The sequence below is a fragment of the Talpa occidentalis genome, unplaced genomic scaffold (assembly GCF_014898055.3).
Source record: "Talpa occidentalis isolate TD23 unplaced genomic scaffold, MPIMG_talOcc4v2.1, whole genome shotgun sequence".
NCBI lineage: Eukaryota > Metazoa > Chordata > Mammalia > Eulipotyphla > Talpidae > Talpa > Talpa occidentalis.
In genome coordinates this window covers 40,838,220-40,859,938 of record NW_026555331.1, presented here as the reverse complement: position 1 = coordinate 40,859,938, position 21,719 = coordinate 40,838,220, and the positions used below count along the sequence as shown (strand labels likewise).

Sequence of the window (21,719 nt, the reverse complement as noted above, 5' to 3'; positions counted from 1 at the left end):
CTATAGGAAATAATGATATTAATGGTTAATATTTAATTATGCTAGCTATCATTTTAAGTACCTTTAATGAATCAATTCATTTACCAACGCTTGAAAATAAGTACTAGTATTATTCGTGTTTTTGTGATGAAGACACTGAAGAAAAGGGGGTAAGTGAAAAAGGAACAAAGCTAGTAAGTGGTGGAACTGGGATTTGGTACCATAGGCAACTTGGCTCCACAGTGATGATCACTATTACTTGGGTACTCAAAATTGATGTTTTAGCCCATTATTCAAGTCTTCCAACAATCTGACACTCTTTCAACTTCTTCTTTCAATTCATTCATTCACTTATTCAATATTCATTAAACATAATTGAGCATCTACCTATGCCAGGCACTAACCTGTGTCTTGGGACTAGAGAGCTGAATGAGTCAGGTCTTTTGGGGGAAAAGGTAAGAGATAAACAGAAATGTGAATACTGATATACTCTCTGCACAATCAAACTTCACAAATTAGAACAGGAACTTCCTTATTGCAAAATAACAGGAACTTCCTTATTTTGCAAACTAAGATCTTTCTTTCATGATAAATGACAGACCTCAGTATTTACGAGGTGTCTTTTAGTTACCTGATTTCTCCAAACACTGCCCCAGCTTTCAGAGTTACCAGAACTTGAGCACCGTCAGAGCCTCCAAGAACTTGGACTTCTCCTTGCTTGATGATATACATTTCCTTGCCAATTTCTCCCTATATGCCAAATATGGAAAGGAAATGATAATCAATTTATTCTTCACAATAATGTCCCAAATTAAAAAATATAAATTCTTCTAGTTTAAGTAAATGAAGGCACAAAGTCGTGTCAATGTAAAAGTAGTTGTCTTAAGACCAGAGATACTTAAAGACAATGGTTGGAATTAGTAGGAAAGTATGAAAGAAAATTACTAGGAACGTGATACTTCAAAACATGTGAATACTATATGGGACCACTGGACACTTGAAGATAAGTCAGTCAGCACATTGCTTCAGGGAATGGCATAGGTGGAAGAAATAATTCATTGTAAGCCTGGTCACCCTGGCTAGTGTGACCTCCTCTCTACTTTGAAGAAAGTGTTTAGTTTATGACTGTTAATCTTCTGCCTACAGAATTGAGGTCTGATTTTACTAATTGGGGCACAAAGGCCTTTACATTATTATTTTTAATCCATATTGAGAGGAAAGTGTTAACACAGCAGGTTGTTTTATTCAGCTCTTACTTACCTCTGGGGACTTGGAGCCAGGGCAATGACCTTTGTTTAAGTCCTGAGAAGTAACTCTTAAAATGTTCACATAGTTTTTGATTAAGGGTGTTACTCTGTGTGCTTTCAGCAGGGTGGAAAGATGTACTAGACTATCAGCATTGTTTAATATAAACACAAAGATTTATGACATGTACTGGTATCCAGTTTGGAGTCTGATCCATGGCTGGTCATGTGACCAGGCTCTTTTAAGAACTCTAGACCTCAAGACTCAGATGGGATTACCGAGGTTGGAGATATTTGCCCTTGTCACTATGGTCCAGAGCTGGTCCAAAAATAATCCCATGTGACTCTCTCAGAAAACTTGGAAACCTGCATCTGATTTCTCTAGTCTTTGCCTATGTATATATATTTTTTGCTTGTCCATCATTTGTATGCTTTGCTATAATAAATCTTATGCCATAAATATGGCCTCATGTTGAGCCATGAAAATCACCAAACTAATGCTTGGTTGTGGGACCTTTGAAACACATCTTATTCCAAGATCCAAAAAAGCATAAATATGACTTATAAGAGACCTAAATGGCATTTGGATTCATGAAAAATGGTTAATTTCTGAATAAGCCAGTTTGCATAAAACAAGGGAAACTATTTGGATAATAGTAACCACAAAGCTCAGTGAATTACTGAGTTATAAAAAAATAGCATACATGTAGTAAATTTACATAATTAGCTCAGGTTGGCACTGGGGTATCTGAGTTAATCAAATAGCAACCATACTGATAAAACACTAGATGACAGTACAATTAACCCAGGATTAAACAATATTGATTATAGTTTATGCTGTGATGACTGAGACAAGGTCTACTTTGTTCTGTTGCTGAGCATAGGTTTATGAGATAAGCACTCATTTATGAATGAGGGAAATCTAATACTAAACATTCTCTGAGAAGTTTAGGTCATTTAATACCAAAGGTTAGCTTCTTGAACATTGTTGGATTATAAATGTTAGGTTGACTTTAAAGTCATCAGACTCTACTTTCTAGTTAACATGTGGATATTGAAATTCTTGTTTTAGCTTCACATACATTTATGATGAAGGTAGATTAAACCCTACTATTTTCATTTTACAAAGAAAAAGAAGTACAGACTCCACATAATATATCCAGATTGACCATATTTCATGATGAATCTAATATCAAGAATGGTCTCTTAAAAACCAATAAAGTATCTACAGATGACTGTAAAAGTAAGGGAAAGTGTTTGAAAATTAGTTTTCCAAGAGATAATCCAGGCTGTAATGATTAGAAAAGGGTCATATTCCTTATTCTTTGCATGAAGTAATTCTCAAGGAACTGGAATGATTTTTCAAAGGTAGTTATTACAACTGACTGGAGGTAGAAGTACATAATGGATACTTAAATATAGTTCAGCACTTTTAATTATTTTTTAATGATCATTTCAATAATTTTCCAACGAGATCTGGCATAATCAACGAACCAAAACCTCCACTATTTCTTGCATATTTTAGGTAGGCTAATTTAAGCCTTTCTTGCAAGTTTAATTAGCATTCAAATGAAGTAGACATTCCTCAGAGAACAAGGTCTGACAGCATGTGCAAAATAAGATCAAATCAAGCTCTTGTAGTTGGTTTATGTACTAATTTGGTGAAAGTGTAGAAATGCAAGAGCTTCATGTAGAGTAGGGTACCCCTTAGTGAGAGAACACTTCACATTTTCAGGGCTCCTGTGTAGAAGGCTATTTCCAAGTCTAGAGGGGGTGTTCTGACACTGCAGTGTATCTTCTCAGAATGGAATAGTGCTACTCAAAGTGTGATTCCTGGCCCAGCAGCATCAACATCAGGCAGGGGCTTATTTGGAGGTACAAATTCTTGGGCCTACCACAGAAATACTGAATCATAATCTTTAGGTCGGAGGTCCTAGAATTCTGTGCTTTGACAAGATTCTCTGGTGATTCTTGATTTGCTGTAAACATCCTTGGAAAAGTCTAAAATGCTTTTTTGAAGCAGTTCAGGCTACCCAGCAGCAAGTTTAAGGACCATCATGAGGATGAGACAGATCAGCAAATTCAGTCCTAAACCATGCCATTTTTTCAATTATTTAGCCAAAATCCAATGTCTCTTCCATTTTCCAATGATGTTTTATGGGAATAAGCAAAAGCTAAGTTGAATTCAGCTGTCTAAAATCTGGTCAAGTAGCAGTCTTTCACCTCTGTCGGTATCTACTATGACTTAAATCCCCTTTGAAGCAGACATAGAAATCTGTCTGTAGTTCTTATGTCTTCTCATTCCTGCTTTCCTCCCTGCATATTTCTCTGCCCTGATCAGATGCCCTGATCTATCTTTATTATTAAACAGTGGATGTGAGGTAAGGGAGGAATTAAAAATGAGAAGTCTGCATCTACTTTGCATTTTACACTTTGTTAAGCAAATTTGCACTCTTTAGGTGCATGGGCCCTAAAATTTATGTGTTATCTCAATTTTCAATTCCTTCTACTTTTGGAAGAAATTGAAAGGTCATTTGGTATATAAAGACCATGCTGCCTCCCTGGTGGCGCAGTGGTTGAGTACTGGGTTGTGAAGCTGCCCGCAGCCTCTGCAGCACCGGTTCGATCCCCGGCTGCTCCCCGGCCACCAAAGGAGGGTTCCACATGGCGCTCAGACCTCTCCTGCCGCCCGCTGCTCCCCTCAGCAGTGTACTTCGGTCCTTCTGCCTGCTCTGCTCCCTGCTCTGGCTCTGGTGAATTCTCTCACCCTCCCGCGCTTCTGACTGTACCCAGTGCTTGTATAAATAAATAAATAAATCTTTAAAAAAAAAAAATACTTGCTTTAAAGACCATGCTATCCAAATGCATCCATGCCCTCAAGGGGTCCTTAAACTGAGCTGATGCTTGCAGTTCCCATTTTAATGAAAATGATTTCCTATCACCAGCTTGCCTACTTGTAACATGGACTATTTTGTGTGAGACTGTGTATTCTTGGCCTCTACAATATAATCTCGCCTCTGTTTTCTTCTTTTCTTTCTTTTTTTTTTTTAAGATTTATTTATTTATGCATGCAAGAACAGAGGTGAGGCGGGGAGGATTCATCAGAGACAGAGTGGGTAGCAGAACAGGCAGATTGACTGAAATACACTGCTGAGGGGAGCAGTGTGTGAGACAGGAGAGGTCTGCTGAGCCATGTGGGTTCACTCCGTGGCCAGCTGGGGATCGAACTTGTGCTGCAGAGTCTGTAGACAGCTTCACAGTGCTGTGCTTAACCCCTTTCACTACCAGGGAAGCCCTCTTCTTTTATTCTAATAGCTCTTTCTCACTTGCCCTCTTGAACTTTTCTTCACGTACCTCTTCCATAAACATTGGTATCTTCAAAGTCACAGCCTTGGTACTCTTTTTTTACCTTTTCTTGTGCTTCACATGAAGTGAACTTCCATTATAGGGAGGTTCTCAAAGATTTAGCTCCAGGCCATCTTCTGTCATGAACTAGACTGATTTCCATGTATGCAGCCTACACCTTCACCTGGATGCCTTAACTTACCTTTACTCTATTTGACTTGGTCTTTCAGCATTAGCCTAGTTGAGCACTTGCTTCTTGAGCACTTGAATATGACCATCTCTGTCCTGCCTCATGGCTCCAACTCTTCATCTAAAATGTTGTAATCTTCAATTTCTTACTAAAGAACTCTTTTCTCTTTAGTTTTTATAAAGACAAAATTTGAAATTTAATTTTATTTTTGTAAAATCTAAAGAGTCAACCTGAAAACCTCTCCTCCCAACACCATGATCTAAATTAAGTCCTTCTGCGACTAGACATCCTCCTGGAAAGTTCTATTTTTCCTTTATAGAAGTAAGCACATTTTGAAGTTACACATCCATTAAATTTCATTTGCTTAATGTTGGTCTCTTCCATCAGGCCAGTGATTTCCAAGTTTGGTTGCATTTTAGAATCATCTGGGAGCTTTCAAAAAATATTGGTATGTGGGCTCCACTCAGACAAATGAATCATTGGGATGGAGTCTAGCTTGACAAACAATGTGAATTGAACACCTTAGCACCCTAGCATTAGTTGTAAGCCTCCCACCTTCTCCCAGGGGACAAGAATAATCTTTTTTTTTTTTTTTCTCATTGCTAATTATACTCAGTACCCAGCACAGTACCTGGCCTATAGTATTTAAAATATTTATTGATTCTTACTGAATAAATGATACTACAATTGTTCTAACTTGTGACTTATTGCAGTCACTGCACTCCCTCTGCAGATTCAATTCCTTTCCTTCTGCCTTAGCTTAAGATAATTCTTTCCTCTATCTGGAATATTTCTTTCCTTTCACTGGGTTTGCACCAAATCATTCTATTGACAGTTAGCTTGAACTTTATCTCCAGGAAGCCTTGCTAGTACTTTAGTGGGACAAGAATTCCCTGCTCTGTGTCCCTCAACAGCCTGTACTTACCTCTAGCATTTTAGACATTATTTTGGATTGCTATATGTGTTTCTTATCCTCGCTTGATTGTGAACGACTTAGGGTTTTGGACCAGCCTTCATTTCTTTGAACAGCTAATCTGCAATTTTTATTTTGATTATTGATTTCACTTATGATATAACTAGATATAAAATCAAGATCATCTTTCCTTCTCTTCCCTTATAGTACAGTAGTCAGAATTGGGCCAAAGCGTTTACTTTTATAGCTACTTTTAATAAATGTTTGGAAATTAATTTTAATATATCCATAGACTAGAATATTATGAAATTTTAAAAAATTATGTTGTAAAAGAATTCTTAATAATATGTAACATGTTCATATGCTATTTTGTTACGTGACAAAAAAAGCTTCAAAACATAAGTACAGTATGTTGTCAATGTTATAAAACAAGCCCCATCTAGCGCCTCCCTGGTGGAGCAGGGAGTTAAGACACAACCCATGAAGCTGTTCACAGCCACTGAAGCACGAGTTCTATCCCTGGCCAGCAGACCTCTCCTGACTCGCCCGCTGCTCCCCTTAGCAGTGTATTTCAGTCAATCTGCCTGTTCTGTTCCCCACTCTGTCTCTGGTGAATCATCTCACCCTCCATACCTCTGGCCTATGCCCCACTTTGTGTATGCATAAATAAATAAATCTTTAAAAAAAAATAAGCCCCATCTAACCATCAAACAACAATGAAAGACAGGTTGAAATTTTTTTTTAAAGATTTATTTATTTATGCATACAAGAGCTAGGGTACAGGCCAGAAGTGTGTGGGGGTGTGTGAGAGGATTCACCAGACCCAAAGTGGGGAACAGAACAGGCAGATTGACTGAAATACAATGCTGAGGGGAGCAGTGGGCTAGACAGGAGAGGTCTGTTGTGCCATGTGTGTTGCTCTCTGGCCAGCCGGGGATCAAACTTGTGCTGCAGAGGATGTGGATTGCTTCATAGGTTGCATCTTAACCCCTTGTGCCACCAGGGAGGCTCAGAACCATTGAAATATATTAACAGTGGTTTTTTCTGGGTAGTAGAAATTTTTGCCTTTGTTCTTTTATGTGTTTTCCTTTTAAAAAATAAAACACAGTAAATTTTAAAAAGTGGCATTGATTATGTATTAACCAGGTGAACCAAATGAAGGTAACTGATAGTTTGCTGAAGACATGAAAAGGGCAGTAGCACATTTGTTCCATAACTTTTTATTCTAATTTAAATATTTGGAATTAATGAGGTGTGGTGGTTGTTGATTTACATTTATACAAAACAACTTTCAAACTACCCATACTTATATCGTATAATAAAATCCATATTGTCTTGTTCCTTTTGACCTCTGAGAGCACATTATTGTTTTACAAGATAGTACATCATAATTATTTCTGTACTATGAAATTCACTCTGGATAACTTTTGTTTATCCTATGCTATTGACCTATGACTGAACTCCTGAAGTGTATTTACCTACTAGTCAAGCATTTTAAAAATGCTTGTACTCACAGCATGTACTCACCTTTTTGCAGACAAAGTCACCAGGTAAATACAGAGTGGATTTCAATCTTAGCAACATATCATATATCATCTGTGTATCACAACCCTAAAGAAAAAATAAGAAAGTAAAATAATTCTTACAAAGTTAAAAGGTCAATAATCTAAATGATTTTAAAATGCAATGGAAATAAATTATAGCAAGTGTTGTCTGTATTAATACTACAGTGTTAGTTGTCACTGAATATGGACTTGTTTTGACCCAAAATTTAGAAGGAAAATATACCTACACATAGTATGATGACAGCAGTTTGGATTCTGGTAAGACAGAGTTGGTTTTTAATTCGGTCTTTACTATCCATCACTACATAACCTCACATATCCTCAATTTTCCAATTAGATGTGAGGGTTAAAATAACACTTATAACAGGGCCTCCCCGGTGGCGCAGCAGTTGAGCGCTGGGTTGCAAACCTGCCCGCAGCCTCCGCAGCACCGGTTCAATTCCCGGCTGCCAGGCAAGGGCCCCATATGGCACGCAGACCTCTCCTGCCGCCCGCAGCTCTCCTCAGCAGTGTACTTCGTCACTCTGGCTGTTCTGCCCTCTGCTCTGGTGAATTCTCTCACCCTCCTGCGCTTCTGACTGTACCCAGTGCTTGTATAAATAAATAATAAATAAATCTTTAAAAAAAATAATACTTATAACAGTAAGATTTCACTCGTGTAAAACCTAATGTAATGTTGAATTAATGATAGCTACTACTAACTATGAAAATATAATAGTGATAATAAGAATTAATCATTAGTATATTAAGACACTATTGGTGGGAATGTAGAATGGCCCAGCCCCTATGGGAAACAGATAGATTTCTCAAAATATTGAAAATAGATCTACTATATTACCCAACATTTCTACTCCTACATATTTACCCCAAAATGTGAAAACACTAATTAGAAGGAATATATGACCTCCTCTATTCACTGTAGCACTACTTACAATAGCCAATTTATGGGTGGATTTGGAAGATGTGGAATATACACACAATGAAATACTACTCAGCTATAAAAAAAGATCAACTCTTGCCATTTGCAACATGGATGGAACTTGGGGGGTGGGGATTATGCTACATGAAATATATTAGAAGTAGAAAAACAAATACTAGATAGTGTCACTTAGAGGCCTTATGATCACTTAGGACCCTCTTAGTAAAAACCCAATCAATTCTGCATTGATCTTAGGATCTCCTCCATTAAGGAAATTAATGCCCTTGCTGTTTAAAAATTTCATTAGGAAACCGGGGCCTCCCTGGTGGAGCAGGGGGTTAAGGCGCAACCTGTGAAGCTATCTGCAACCACTGCATCACAAGTTAGACCCCTGGCTGGCCAGGGAGCAACCCACATGGCGCAGCAGACCTCTCCTGACTCGTCCGATGCTCCCCTCAGCAGTGTACTTTCAGTCAATCTGCCTGTTCTGTTCCCCACTCTCTCTGGTGAATCCTCTCACCCCCCCCACACCTCTGGCCTATACCACAGTTCTTGTAGAAATCTTTAAAAAAAAGGAATATACTGGAAGTTCTTAAGTATAACATGGACTATTATTGAAGCCAACTCCTAATCATTTCTGTTCTTGAAGAAGAATAAATATTGTAAATGATCAAATGTAGAAGGTCTTAAAAATCCACATATATTACTTTCATAGGCACAATTTGATATTCAGACATTAATTTTTACAATCCTAATTATAATTTATACATTAAAGATAAATTTTTACTTCTTGTACAATTCTTATTGGAATGAATTTGGTGAAAATCCCCAACTGTATTAAACTGCATTCACAAGCATTACTAATGGTATTTTGTTCTTATGGTGATAATTCCCTTCCATAAATGTACAAAGTTGTGCATGGCAATATATGTCAATACTGAAAATACTAGAAATAACCTTATGTCAATCTGTGGGAAGTTTAAAAAAATTGGAAATTCGTAAGCAAGCTGGAATACCATAGAACGTTTAAAATAGATAAGCCTAATCTATCTAGCTACCTAGCTACCCAGCTACCCAGCTACCAAGCTACCTACCTATCTGATAAAATTCAACAAATAAGGTAGTAAGAAAAAAAAAAAACAACAAAGTGAAGAATATATTCAATATGATTCCAAAATAATGCTGCTTGTAGCTGATATATATGTAGATATAAAACACATTTATAAAATGAGGGTTGGAAGAATAAAACCTCAAAAATCTACTAGGTCCCTTTGGGGAGGTAGGAAGGAGAATAGAACTGGGGAGAACAGATGAGATAGATATTTTAATTTTCATTGATAAAAAAATAAAGGAAAACACACGTTCCAAGATTGTTTGTAGGAACAAAATCCTTTTGACTATGAATACATTTCATCTTTTCTCTTTTATCCTTCAGGTGAGTTCACTGTCAGAAGGCACTAATAAAGGAAACCAATCAATGGAAAGTGTTAGACCAAACAAAGAGATAAATCCTAAAATAGATAAGCAAACAATTAGCACTTTCCTCAGTAGAAATGCTCAAGCACTACATCAATAGCTTTCAGCTGTAGCTTGGATTTCTTCAAGGAGGAATATTTGAACCACTAAATATGCTTATATAGAACATGTATCAATTCATGTAAACAGAACAAAGCAGCTCAATGTAGTAAAAACCTACAATTTAAATTTCATCAATTGTTTTGAGTTACATAATATTTACATACAATATTTACATACACCTTATTTATTTCAAGTTTCCATACCCCACAAGGAGACAACAGAGAGGTCCTGTATAGGTGCAGTCTGGGGTAATCCGCCAGCGCTTCACATATAGTAACTGCTTAGGATGTATAGTGAATAGTTTATCAGGGGTATGAGTTAATTGTTCAAATATTTTTTTTAATAGTCTAGCAATACCACTTTATTATTGACATTACCAGAGTAAAAACAAAATTGATAAAAAATGAAATGCAATTAATTTCACTGTAATGCTTTTATTTCACATCCTTTGGAGAAAAAATGTGATGGCATATCTGATTAGGGTGTCATTTCTGGGGGGATCCTTGTGTAAATGACAGAAATACTTTTGCTATACCCATTTTATTCCTGATGCAGGAATAAACCCTTCCTAACCCTTCCTCTGAATCTTTCATTCCATTTTCATACCAACATCTCCAAGCTCTAGTTGTTACATAATCACAAATAATGAATCATAGATCCCAGTAAGGTTTCTGTTTGTGGTAGGTTTTGCATTTTTACTAAAGCAACAAATAGCGAGACACACTGTGCTTTCCTTGACAGAGTGGTGGTACCTGGATTTCACCCCTGGTTTCCCACTGTTAAGCAGTGGGTGCTTTTTCTTTCTGAAAGAAGTGATTTTAATGCTAGCCATTAGATGGCGCAACATAACTTTAGTTAGTATTTCTCCCATTCTGGTAATTTAGTGGTAGAGGCAAAAATGTGATTTTTTTAGCACTTAATTTGATAAAACACATTTAAAAATCAAAATTAAAAGGATAAATCATCATAAAGGAGGGGGAAATAGCCCAACATCATAGAAATAAATCGCTCTTAATTAGCTTGATACTTGTGGGTTTCTTGAACTTGGGTTGGAAAAACATGAAATCTGCAAGGGAAAAGAGCCATTTTGTGGACAATCTAAAAAAATGTTATGATTATTCATCTCTAAGTTCATTAGAAACTTAGTGCTGGTGCTAAATAATTTCTTGTTCTGCGAACAGGCTATAATTTTGCACACTTGTGAGTCTCTGCCCAGCAACTTCCACCTCCTCACTCTATTTCCTAAGCATTCCATTAGGCACATGTATTTCAAATGTTCTCTCCTTTGTGCGCCCCTGGATGCACAGGTGGCTCTCAGTGAATCCAAGTGACTGATTCAGGAGTAACAGAGAGCCAATTTGGTATAATTTATAAAAGTGTAGGGTCACTATTCAGTCCATTTCTTTCCTTGGAAAATACATTTTTATAAATTATTCCATCTCCACGAAAAACATTTAGAAAAATTCCAAACCTACTTATTTTCTATTTCATTGGGCTTTAGAAAGAAAAAAAATCTTTTTTCATTTAACAGAAATATAAATGGAAATGGGTTCTTCTGGAAGGAACTGTATCTTCAATGGAAAAGTCAGGAAAGAATGGATCTAATTTTATATACAATGTTCCCAAGCTATGAAGATTTAAATGTTTTTTCCAATCAGATGTTGCTAATTTTATGGACTTCCAGAAATATACATGAAAACAAAGTGAAAAGCCACTAGTTTCTTAAATCAGATATAATCTCATAAAATTCATTGGAATATAATTTAAGGAAATTTTTTTCTTTAGAAGAGTCAATTATTGTCAGTTCATTATGCTATCATTAAAGTATAAAGAGTTTTATAACATTTCAAACTACTGTTAAAATAAGCTACCCAAGTTAGTGGCTTTCATATCTATTTTGACCATAGTGTACATACACTAATACAGACATTTACATTGTGACCAGGGCATGCATAAACATGTATATGCATATGTTAAAATAAATAACAGAAACAAAATTTCATAATAACTACACTAGAAACAAAATTTTATAATATAATAACTACACTTAGTTATGAATGAGACATTGTGCTATTTTGTCTTCTGCTTTACATGGTAATTGTGACCCACTTAACTGAATTCATGGTTCCCCCAATGGCTTGCAAGTTGCAGCATAAAAACCATTTATCTTAAAAAAATAAAAACATTTATCTTGATGAACCTGTTAATAGTGTAGGAATCCCTTTCACAGTATCCCTGACAGTTGATCAGAAAACTGTACATATGCTATGATGCTTCTTTTTATTTATTTTTTTTATGATTTATTTATTTATGCATACAAGAGCTGGGGCACAGGCCAGAGATGTGGGGGGTGAGAGGATTCACCAGAGACAGAGCGGGGAACAGAACAGGCCAATTGACCGAAGTACACTGCTGAGGGGAGCAGTGGGTGAGTCAGGAGAGGTCTGCTGAGCCATGTGGGTTTGCTCCATGGCCAGCTGAGGATCGAACTCATGCTGCAGAGGCTGTGGATTGCTTCATAGTGCAGTGCTTAACCTCTTGCGCCACCAAGGAGGCCCTGATGCTTATTTTTAACCAGAACGTTCATTGTGGGAAAATTCCCACTAGAAATTAGGAATTACTTTCCAAGTAAGTAACTACTTTCCCATAATCTCCAGGAATTGGCGCCAGAGAAACTTCCCTTCTGCTTCCCTCTCTTCATTCCTCTGTTGCATTGTCTCTCTGTCCCGACCTAAGGCATTTACTAAGCTGCTATTGTATGTCTGACACTGTACTTTGTCTTATGAGATAAAGACTGATAAGACCAAACCTTATTCTCCAATGTTTTACTCTAGGAGAGGTAACAGCAATCTGGGAATGGGGTTTACAGGTGAATGTTCTTTTGCTTGACAAATAGAGTGAGCTACATGCCTTGTTCATGTGACAGAATTTAGTATATTTATTTTCAGCTGTTCTTGAATTAATTTTTCCCCAGAACTAAACATCCTCAACAGCTACACATTTTTTGGGCCATGCTTTTTTTTTCTAAATTGAAGAATAATTTACTTGTAGTGAAATGTATAAATTTTAAGGAACAGCTGGATCAAGTTTAACATATGCATACATCATGTAACTTCTCTAGCAAGAGAAAAATACCTTAATGACCCCACAAAGTTGCCTCATTTTTCTTCTGAGTCAATATCTCCATTATACTCATTACTTAAAGCAATCATTGATCTGACTTCAATGGAAATGTCATCATTAATAATTTCGTAAGACCATTCTTGGTTTACTACTCAACCCCTACTTCTCACCCGTGGCTGTAAAATAATCTGTCAAATACTTCTTAAAGCTGGTTATTTGCAGTGTAATATGCTAATCCAGATGTAGCTTAAATAATTTTAAAAACCAATAATATGTTAAAATTTAAGGCAGTATCGTACATAATCTATTGATTCATAATGGTTTTTGGGATAACTAACACTCTCAGGTCTAAATAATTGTTGTAAAACTAACTATTGCTATTTTTATCTTTGTAATATTTTCATGTAGATGTAAATGCAGAATTTTACTTTTTTGTTTGTCAAAGTTAGTGACTTTGCATTTAGTTAATTTTAAGTTTTTTAGTTTAATAAGTTTTAAACACTTCATTCTCACTTTGCGTCATCTGCCAATTTGAAAATGACATGGTTTATATTGTCATCAAAATCTTTTTTTTTAAAGATTTATTTATTCATTCATTCATTCATTCATTCATTCATTCATTCATTTATTTATACAAGCACTGGGTACAGTCAAGCGTGGGAGGGTGAGAGAATTCACCAGAGCCGGAGGGGAGAGCAGAGCAGGCAGACTGACGAAATGCACTGCTGAGGGGAGCAGCTGGCGCAGTAGGAGAGGTCTGCACGCCATGCGGGACCCTTGCCCGGCAGCTGGGGATCCGAACCGGCGCTGCAGAGGTTGAGGGCAGCTTTGCAGCCCAGCGCTCAACCGCTGCGCCACTGGGGAGGTCCTATCATCAAAATCTTGATTGAAATTTAGAACTAGAAATATTAAGAAGAGTCCTAGGATACTGACCTAACTCTAGTATCCTAGGGAATCATGGGTTAACTACTATGGCTGGAAGTGACTCTGCACAATTACATGTTTTCATTTGTTCTACTTCCAGTGGCTAATACGGTACCTGAAACACACCAATTGACTAAATTAATTAAACAGTAAATCAGTGAATGCCACAGATAGTATTGTTTAGTGAGAAACACATGCAGTGTCACACATTAAGAAAGGGTAGTACAATTAAAAAATTCAGGGCCTCCCCGGTGGCGCAGCGGTTGAGCGCTGGGCTGCGAAGCTGCCCGCAGCCTCTGCAGTGCTGGTTCGATCCCTGGCTGCTCCCTGGCCACCGGAGGAGGGTCCCACATGGCGCGCAGACCTCTCCTGCCGCCCGCTGCTCCCCTCAACAGTGTGCTTCGGTCCCTCTGCCTGCTCTGCTCCCCGCTCTGGCTCTTGTGAATTCTCTCACCCTCCCGCGCTTCTGACTGTACCCAGTGCTTGTATAAATAAATAAAAATAAATCTTTAAAAAAATAATTAAAAAATTCAAAAAATTAAAAATTTCTTTGTTGTGTATTTTTTTCTTAAAAAAGCCTCAAAATTGAATTTCACCATCTAAAAACTCAAAATCCATATCCACGTGTATTAGGAGACAGGATTAGGCATGATCTCTGATTGTCAAGTCAATTCACAGCTAATCAGAGCTTGATTTGTTATGCATTGCCAAAGTGCACTCATAAATGGGAAATGACGTGCATGCTAGCAAAGACATAGAGCTGTAGAGTTTAATTATATTTAAATTAATGCAAGAAGAGCCTAAAGAACTCTTATTTTTTGACACCAATTAGGGGAGAGAGGTCTCCAAAGAACAAGTCATCTGCTGAAGAAAGACCTGTAATTTATTTGACTCTTGAAGTCTACATAAATACTCCAAATTAATTTGACTTTGTTAAAACACAAGGCCAAAAAAAAAAAAAATCACAAATGCTCTACACAAGCAGAGGTTAGATTTTGTAGACAAACTGATATCGTGTCTTCCTATTAATTGTAAAAGCACTTGCCTTGAATAAGCTGACTTTGCTTACGATGCCGAAGTTGCTATCAATGGCGAGGGCTAACTGCATTGTAGTTGGCAGGTTCTCAAGCAGATCAGATTCATCTTCATAAAGAAAAATATATCAACCCACAAAGTAGAAATAATTAATGAGAAAAATCACCTAAGTATAAGAAAATTTAAAGAAAATAAAGGGAAAAATGCCAACTCTTAATAAATAAACAGCTGCTTCAAATTCTTTATTTCATTACTTTTATTGGACATATGTACCTACCATAATAACTCTATTACTGTCATGAGAGAAAAGAAGTATTTTAACTATTGATGGTATATTAAACATTGTGTTGGCTGAAACTTTAGAAATAAAATTTAATGATCACAGGGCTAAGGCTAGTCTACAAACTGGGATGGGAAAAGAATCTTGTCTTCTGATTCAAGATTCTAGTCCTTACTTCCTAGGGGTTGAAAATAATAATAAGTGCCATGTGGCGTTTGAAAGCTTACAGAATTCTGTCATATCCATTATTTCATTTGACCCTCGTGACAACCCTAAGGGTAACTATTCTCAATCTTGTTTTGCAGAATGAAGAAAAAAGAAGTGTAGCTTAGGGAGGCTGTGACTTGTTCAACTGTACATAATTTGTTGGTAGTTCAGCTGCGAATGGAGTCTAAAGAAAAAATATGCTAAGTGAGTAAATACAAATTACTGCTATTTACTTGCTTATTAATTCAATGAAGAATGTGAATATATTAAAGATTTTCTACTTGTGAATTAAATGGTAGATCTTCAGACTGATGAAATATCACACAGACAAAACTGTCCATTTTTGTGTCAAATAAACTCTGAATTTCTGAGAGTTGATTATTTTTGCTAGTTACTTATATCCAATTATAAAAGAAGAAAATGCTATGTTATATCCTTATTTTGATTTCAATATTGATTCTAAATATGAAAATCCTTTCTCTATATGCACAGCTCCTTTTTCTTAGGGCTCTTTGCCTCTAGTTCCTTCCTAAACCAAGGAAGGAGAAGTGTCTTCAGGGGGAGAGAACAGGTCCCATCAACCAATCCTTTTGCTACCTTTCCTTCCTTGAAATGCCCTAAGGAATAGCTGTGTATACTTAAGAAAGCGCGGTTGTTTGGATTCCAGAAAAGATCCTAAACAGGCAGCTGGAGTTTTGAGTGGAAGAAAGGGTCATATTTCAACAAGCAGTGCTTTTATCTGCTCTTAAGAACTTTGTGATTGAGAACAGCAATGTAATTTGTACTCTGCAGGCAGTAGCTTTTTTGTCTTCTCAGTGGCGTTAATTCCTATTTTTATATGGTAAGGAATAAACTAACAGTTGAATCTGATTATTGTCAACTAGCACATAATCTTTAATTTATTTTGATCTTTTAAGAAAAATTATTTTTAACTCCAGTATTTTAATACTAATAACAGACACCATGAATTGTTTAGTCTCTTAGAAGAGACTTTGTGTCTTGCAGCAGGATGAAAATGACCTAAAAGATTCCTTTTTTTTTTTTTTTGAATACTCTGCTCCCTATTTTTATTTATTTATTTTTTGAATACTGTGCTTCAGGTAAGAGAGTGATATCACAGAGAGATCAAGGGTTTGAAAGAGAAGAGATGCAGGTCTGAATACCACTTAGTTCATTTTCTGGCTCATTGTCCTTTGCAAAATTTTTCACTTTCACATTTTTGTGTCTCCTAAAAGGGGTTGATGAACCTAATTTTCCCAATTCTTTTTTTGGGGGTGTGTATGTATGTGTGTGAAGATTATATTAAGTAGTGTGTATAATACCTAGCATTCGGTAGGCACTAAATAAGAGTTAGTCTTTGCTTTTTCAGGAATTAAGTTACATCTGGATATTTAAGAAAAAACAAACAAACAAAAAAACTACCCCATACATTATAGTAAATTAATGCTTTAAAGACCACTCAGCAATTTTCTAATCTTTTGTTCAAATTCAATTAATTTCTACTTCTACCTTTCAGAACTTCTTACCTAGCATTCTTTGAGAGTCCCATGTATATTCATACCAAATTCGAACCCGATTCTGCACACTCTTAGGAATGGAGTAAGTGTTCATGTAGCCAATAGTATGATCCATGCAGACACGGAAGTTGTTTTGATTGGCTGTAGCTGCCCCAATTACATCTCGCATCTAAAACCACAAATATGATAACTCAACACCTGGCAAAAGAACTGAAAAATTACTAAAAGTTCAGCTGAATTAAGAGTTCTCACTTTTCATTTTAATGCATTGACTACTCCTTTAACACAGAGAAGTTGGGTTCTAATTGCAATTATTAACATAAATTGTTGGGCAAATCAGATCCTCTTTTTATGGCACTAGGGACAAGCCCTGACTTACCTACCACATGCGGTTATTGTGAGGACCCAGCCCCAGAATGCATGTGACTGCACACAGTCTTCTTTGCAAACTTGTATGTTGCTTCAAAGATGTTAGCTGATATTTTAAAAATGATAGAGCTTGTGCTTACTCAGGAATATGAAAAGAAAGCTGAGCAATTACCTGGCAGAATGGCTAGCCCATTTTGGTGAGTCTCACGTTGAAAACATCCTTCATATATTATCTACTGTGGCTGGCTATATAGACTCAGTTCATCATGAAATTGCAACCTCTGTACTTTCCTTTGTGTTGTTTAGACAGATAAAATCAAATCTTATCGTGCTTAAGGCATAGTATTCAGCAGAAGTTGAAATGTGCTGAAATTACTGAAGCATCATCTACTGCTGTGACAATACTTAAGGAACTGTCAGGTTTCCGTTCTTGGATGTTTATAACTCAGCCATAAAAACCCACTCTAGGTTAAAAGCTGATCTTTAAGGTCTCAGCACAAAAAAAGATATATAGCTCAACTCTTCCTCTCACATAGAGGGAAGCAAGTAGTTGTAAATTTGGTTTGACTGTGGGTTTATAATAGGGAGGAAAGACAGGGCCTCACTCACAGACACTTAAGAGTTTGCTCATTCACTCTAGTAGCTGAGTCTTTTTTGCTTATGGAAAAACTACTTATTTTTTTAGGTCTAGTTCAAATGACTCTTTTATTGTAATTCTTTCCTCAGTTTCCATTCTAAAAGTTAATATATTTTTCCTATTAAGTATCTGCAGAACAGCTATGCAGATAGTCAAATTGGATATATATTTTTCAGTCTCTAACTTACCCTTCAGTTGTTATTCCAAATATTCTTCAACAACTTCAATTCCTAGACCTCCCTTTTCCAAGCTATCCTTGATAGCTGATGAACATTACTGAGTCACCTGAGGCTGTAAGTATTGGGTGTCAGGGCTTGGGCTGGGAGATTTAATCAAGTTTTAAACTGGGAAACAAGGACAATTAAAAGCATTATTGATCAGTGTGGAGGACCTAGATTTGTAGTGACAATAATCTGAATGGTTTATGTGTTATCTTCCAGAAATACTGGGTTTTGATGGTCTAGGTGTCGATGATGTGTATTCTATGATGTGTTCCAGGTGAGGGAACTATGTGAGGGTGTCCATCTCTATGAGAATAGAATATTATAATTAAAATTTAACGATCAGGTCAGGAGGTAGTTCTTGATGAGGTCTTATGTGGGAATTTTGATAAGCCGAGATTTTGTTCCAGGATCTCTTAACTTTTGTTTCTAACCTGTTCTTATCATTTTTTATTCACTCTGAGAGTTTAAGGCACAGTCCTGCTTCAATCTTTTCTGCTCTAGTACCACATTTTCAATGACTTGATATTTTTTTCTGTTTCTATTGGAAGCTCAAATTTAATATAAAGGCAGGTGGGACATATGTAAAAAGCAGCACTTTTTAAACTTTCATGAATATATTAGTCTCCTGAAGATCTTGTTAATATGCAGATTTTGACTCAGTAGGTCTTGGATAGGGCTTGAATTCTTAATTTTCCAAGTGATGTTGCCATTGCTGGCCTAAAGATTACATTTACACTTTGAGTAGCAAGAAAATTAAACTGGAGCTTCACACAGATTTTTAGTCTTGTGAAAACTGTGTTAGACATAGTAAATGCTCAGTACATGTTTGATTTTGCTATTGTTATCATGTTATGGCTCTATCATATGACTGTATGAATTACATGTATTCATTAGGGATGCCTCTTAATCTCTTTTTTAAAAGATTTTATTTATTTATGCATAGAAGAACTGGGGTACAGGCCAGAGGTGTGGGAGGGTGAGAGGATTCACCAGAGACAGAGTGAGGAGCAGAACAGGCAGATCTACCGAAATAACATTGCTGAGGGGAGCAGCAGGCAAGTCAGGAGAGGTCTGCTGCGCCATGTGGGTAGGTCTCTGGCCAGGGATCAAACTCATGCTGCAGTGGCTGCTGAAAGCTTGATAGGTTGTATCCCAACCCTTGTGCCACCAGGGTGGCCCCAGGACTTCAAATTTAAATGAAAGTGGTTGAATGTTATCCTAAATTCAATGAGAAGTCTGGATTTGGGGAAGGAAGAGTTGTGAAACAAAGATACTCAGATTCAATGAATATTAAAGAAAATATAATGGGAATTCAAGGAAAATTACCCAAAATACAGTATGACTTAGAAGGGGTGATACTGTTTTTAAATATGGGTTCTCTTATACTTTAGGTACAATAAAATCAAAAGGTGAGGAGATGGCACTGAAAAGATAGTTATATAAACAGACCCAAGAGGAGGGCTTACACTATGCCAAGGGGTCACATGTGGAAGCACCAGGGAAGGAGTAGGTGAGGCGGGGTGAATGGGTGTAGGATGGGATGGTGGGAATAAATTCAGCCGGCTATGAGGTGTAGGAGCTGTCTTTAGTTGCCTGGTACCTGGTCCTAGGGTAATTAGGGCAGATGGATAATACCTGGAGAGTCCAACAAAGAAGGCTATGGGAGTGTGGGCTCTGGATTGATTAGTTTGTATTGGAAAAGTACACTCCCAATGAAGTTGTTCCATTCCAATGCTCTTTCTACTTGTTCAAACACACCTATCCACACTTACTTAATCTATATGGTTTTTATAGGTGTTTTAAATGCTTTCTCCATGAAACCTCCTGAGAAGCTCTCTATTTCTGAACTATTAATACAGAGCCTTCAAACTCTCCTCTGGAACTTACCATGGCTAGCAGGCTTTTAACATTCATGGGTGCAGGATTTGAGTTTTGACTATTTGTGTTAAGCTTCAGATGTTGTAAAGAATAGTCTTTAGGGGCCTCCCTGGCAGCGCAGCGAGTTAAGTGCAGCGCTGTGAAGCTGTGCACAGCCTCTGCAGTGCAGGTTCGATTCCCGGCCGGCCAGGGAGATTCCCACATAGCGTGGCAGACCTCTCCTCTTGTGCCCGCTGTTCCCCTAGCAGTGTATTTCGGTTGTTCGCCTGCTCTGCTCCCTGCTCTGTCTCTGGTGAATCCTTTCACCCTCCCGCGCATCTGGCCTGTACCCCAGCTCTTGTATAAAAATAAATAAATCTTTAAAAAAAGAATAGTTTTCATTCCTAAAGTTTGTTAAGGCTTGGGTTTTAGTCATACCATTGTGAGTGTGGTGACAGAAACAATCATTTATCTAGTGGGGATAATCATTTTGTGATTTTGTCTAACTTACCCACTACACAAATCTCAATGTAACTTTGCTCTCAAACACACAGTAAAATAACTGAAAAGCATATCTTGTAAAGATGTTGTGTTGTCAAACTTTTCATTTTTTATGAACCTGGGACTTCTCAAAGATATTGGACTCTCTTCTTGGCAAATGTCAATTTCCTTGCATATAGTTATGTACTTGTTTTGTATTCTTTACTAGACTTGATTCCTTATGAATAAGGATAAGGATATGCTACAATATACACTTGCAAAGCAACAATTTATCAATTAAATTTATTTAGGTGGCTTTTAATAGCCTATGGCTTAAATGACCTCTGAAGTCATTTAACCCACCCAGTTATTTACTACAATAATTGAGATTTGAGTTATTAAGAGAGCTTTTAAAAGATTCAGGAAGTTTGAAATAAGAAGTTTACAGAAACTTGACTTTCTCTGAGTCTTAAACATACAGGTCTTCTGATAGATATAATGGTTTAAAAATTGAAAGGAAATGCCAATTCATTCACATTCTCCTTAATTCATTAAAATAGATGAGTTAGTTAAAAAAAAAAAAGCACTAGATTTTGTTTTTTCCTTTGCAGAGCTTATAAAGATTGGTTAATCTTTCAAAAATGTTAGTATCATGTACCTAGGGATTCATATCTTAATTTACCTGGCCAATTAAGATGGAGAACACAAAAACTCCCAGAAAAAAATTCAACAGTTGAAAAATAATTTCAAATAAATTTTGTGGTTCTGGAAGACCTCCAATAGTAATTAAAGATCGAACAGCCCAATAATAACATCTCAGATACCTGTGAAAAGAGAAGATAAGCATTTTGCATTATATTATAATATTAAAATGCCACTATGCTTGGTTATACTAAATGTTAACACATGTTTCTCTAATCAACATTTCCTATCCATAGGTAGCACTAGCAAATGTCATTGTACTAATGTAAGCTCCTTGATAAACATTGTGAAATGAATAAACAGACTTGACAAGGCTGTTTATTAGTTGTTCTGTTTATCTTTTGCTGTAAAACAATCCCCAAATTTATTTTTTTAATTTTTTTTAAAGATTTATTTACTCATTTATACAAGCACTGGGTACAGTCAGAAGCACGGGAGGGTGAGAGGATGCACCAAAGCCAGAGCAGGGAGCAGAACAGGCAGACTGACGAAATACACTCCTGAGGAGAGCAGGGGGCGCGGCAGGAGAGGTCTGTGCACCATGTGGGACCCTTGCCAGAGGCCGGGGATCGTCGAACTGGCGCTGCAGAGGCTGCGGGCAGCTTTGCAACCCAGTGCTCAACTGATGTAC

At 36.9% G+C, this 21,719-nt stretch overlaps 1 protein-coding gene across 2 annotated transcripts in view; it reads right to left on the bottom strand.

Annotated features, from left to right (window-relative positions):
- Window positions 1–21,719, bottom strand: part of CNGB3 (cyclic nucleotide gated channel subunit beta 3) — a 206,322-nt gene that overhangs the window by 31,117 nt on the left and 153,486 nt on the right. For both annotated transcript variants that reach the window (XM_054692121.1, XM_054692120.1), the window contains 5 exons: window positions 21,069–21,210; window positions 16,829–16,988; window positions 14,826–14,923; window positions 7,199–7,282; window positions 611–729 (listed from right to left, as the gene is read on the bottom strand). In XM_054692121.1, coding sequence (XP_054548096.1) covers window positions 611–729; window positions 7,199–7,282; window positions 14,826–14,923; window positions 16,829–16,988; window positions 21,069–21,210 — 603 coding nt within the window. The remainder of the gene's footprint in view (window positions 1–610; window positions 730–7,198; window positions 7,283–14,825; window positions 14,924–16,828; window positions 16,989–21,068; window positions 21,211–21,719) is intronic.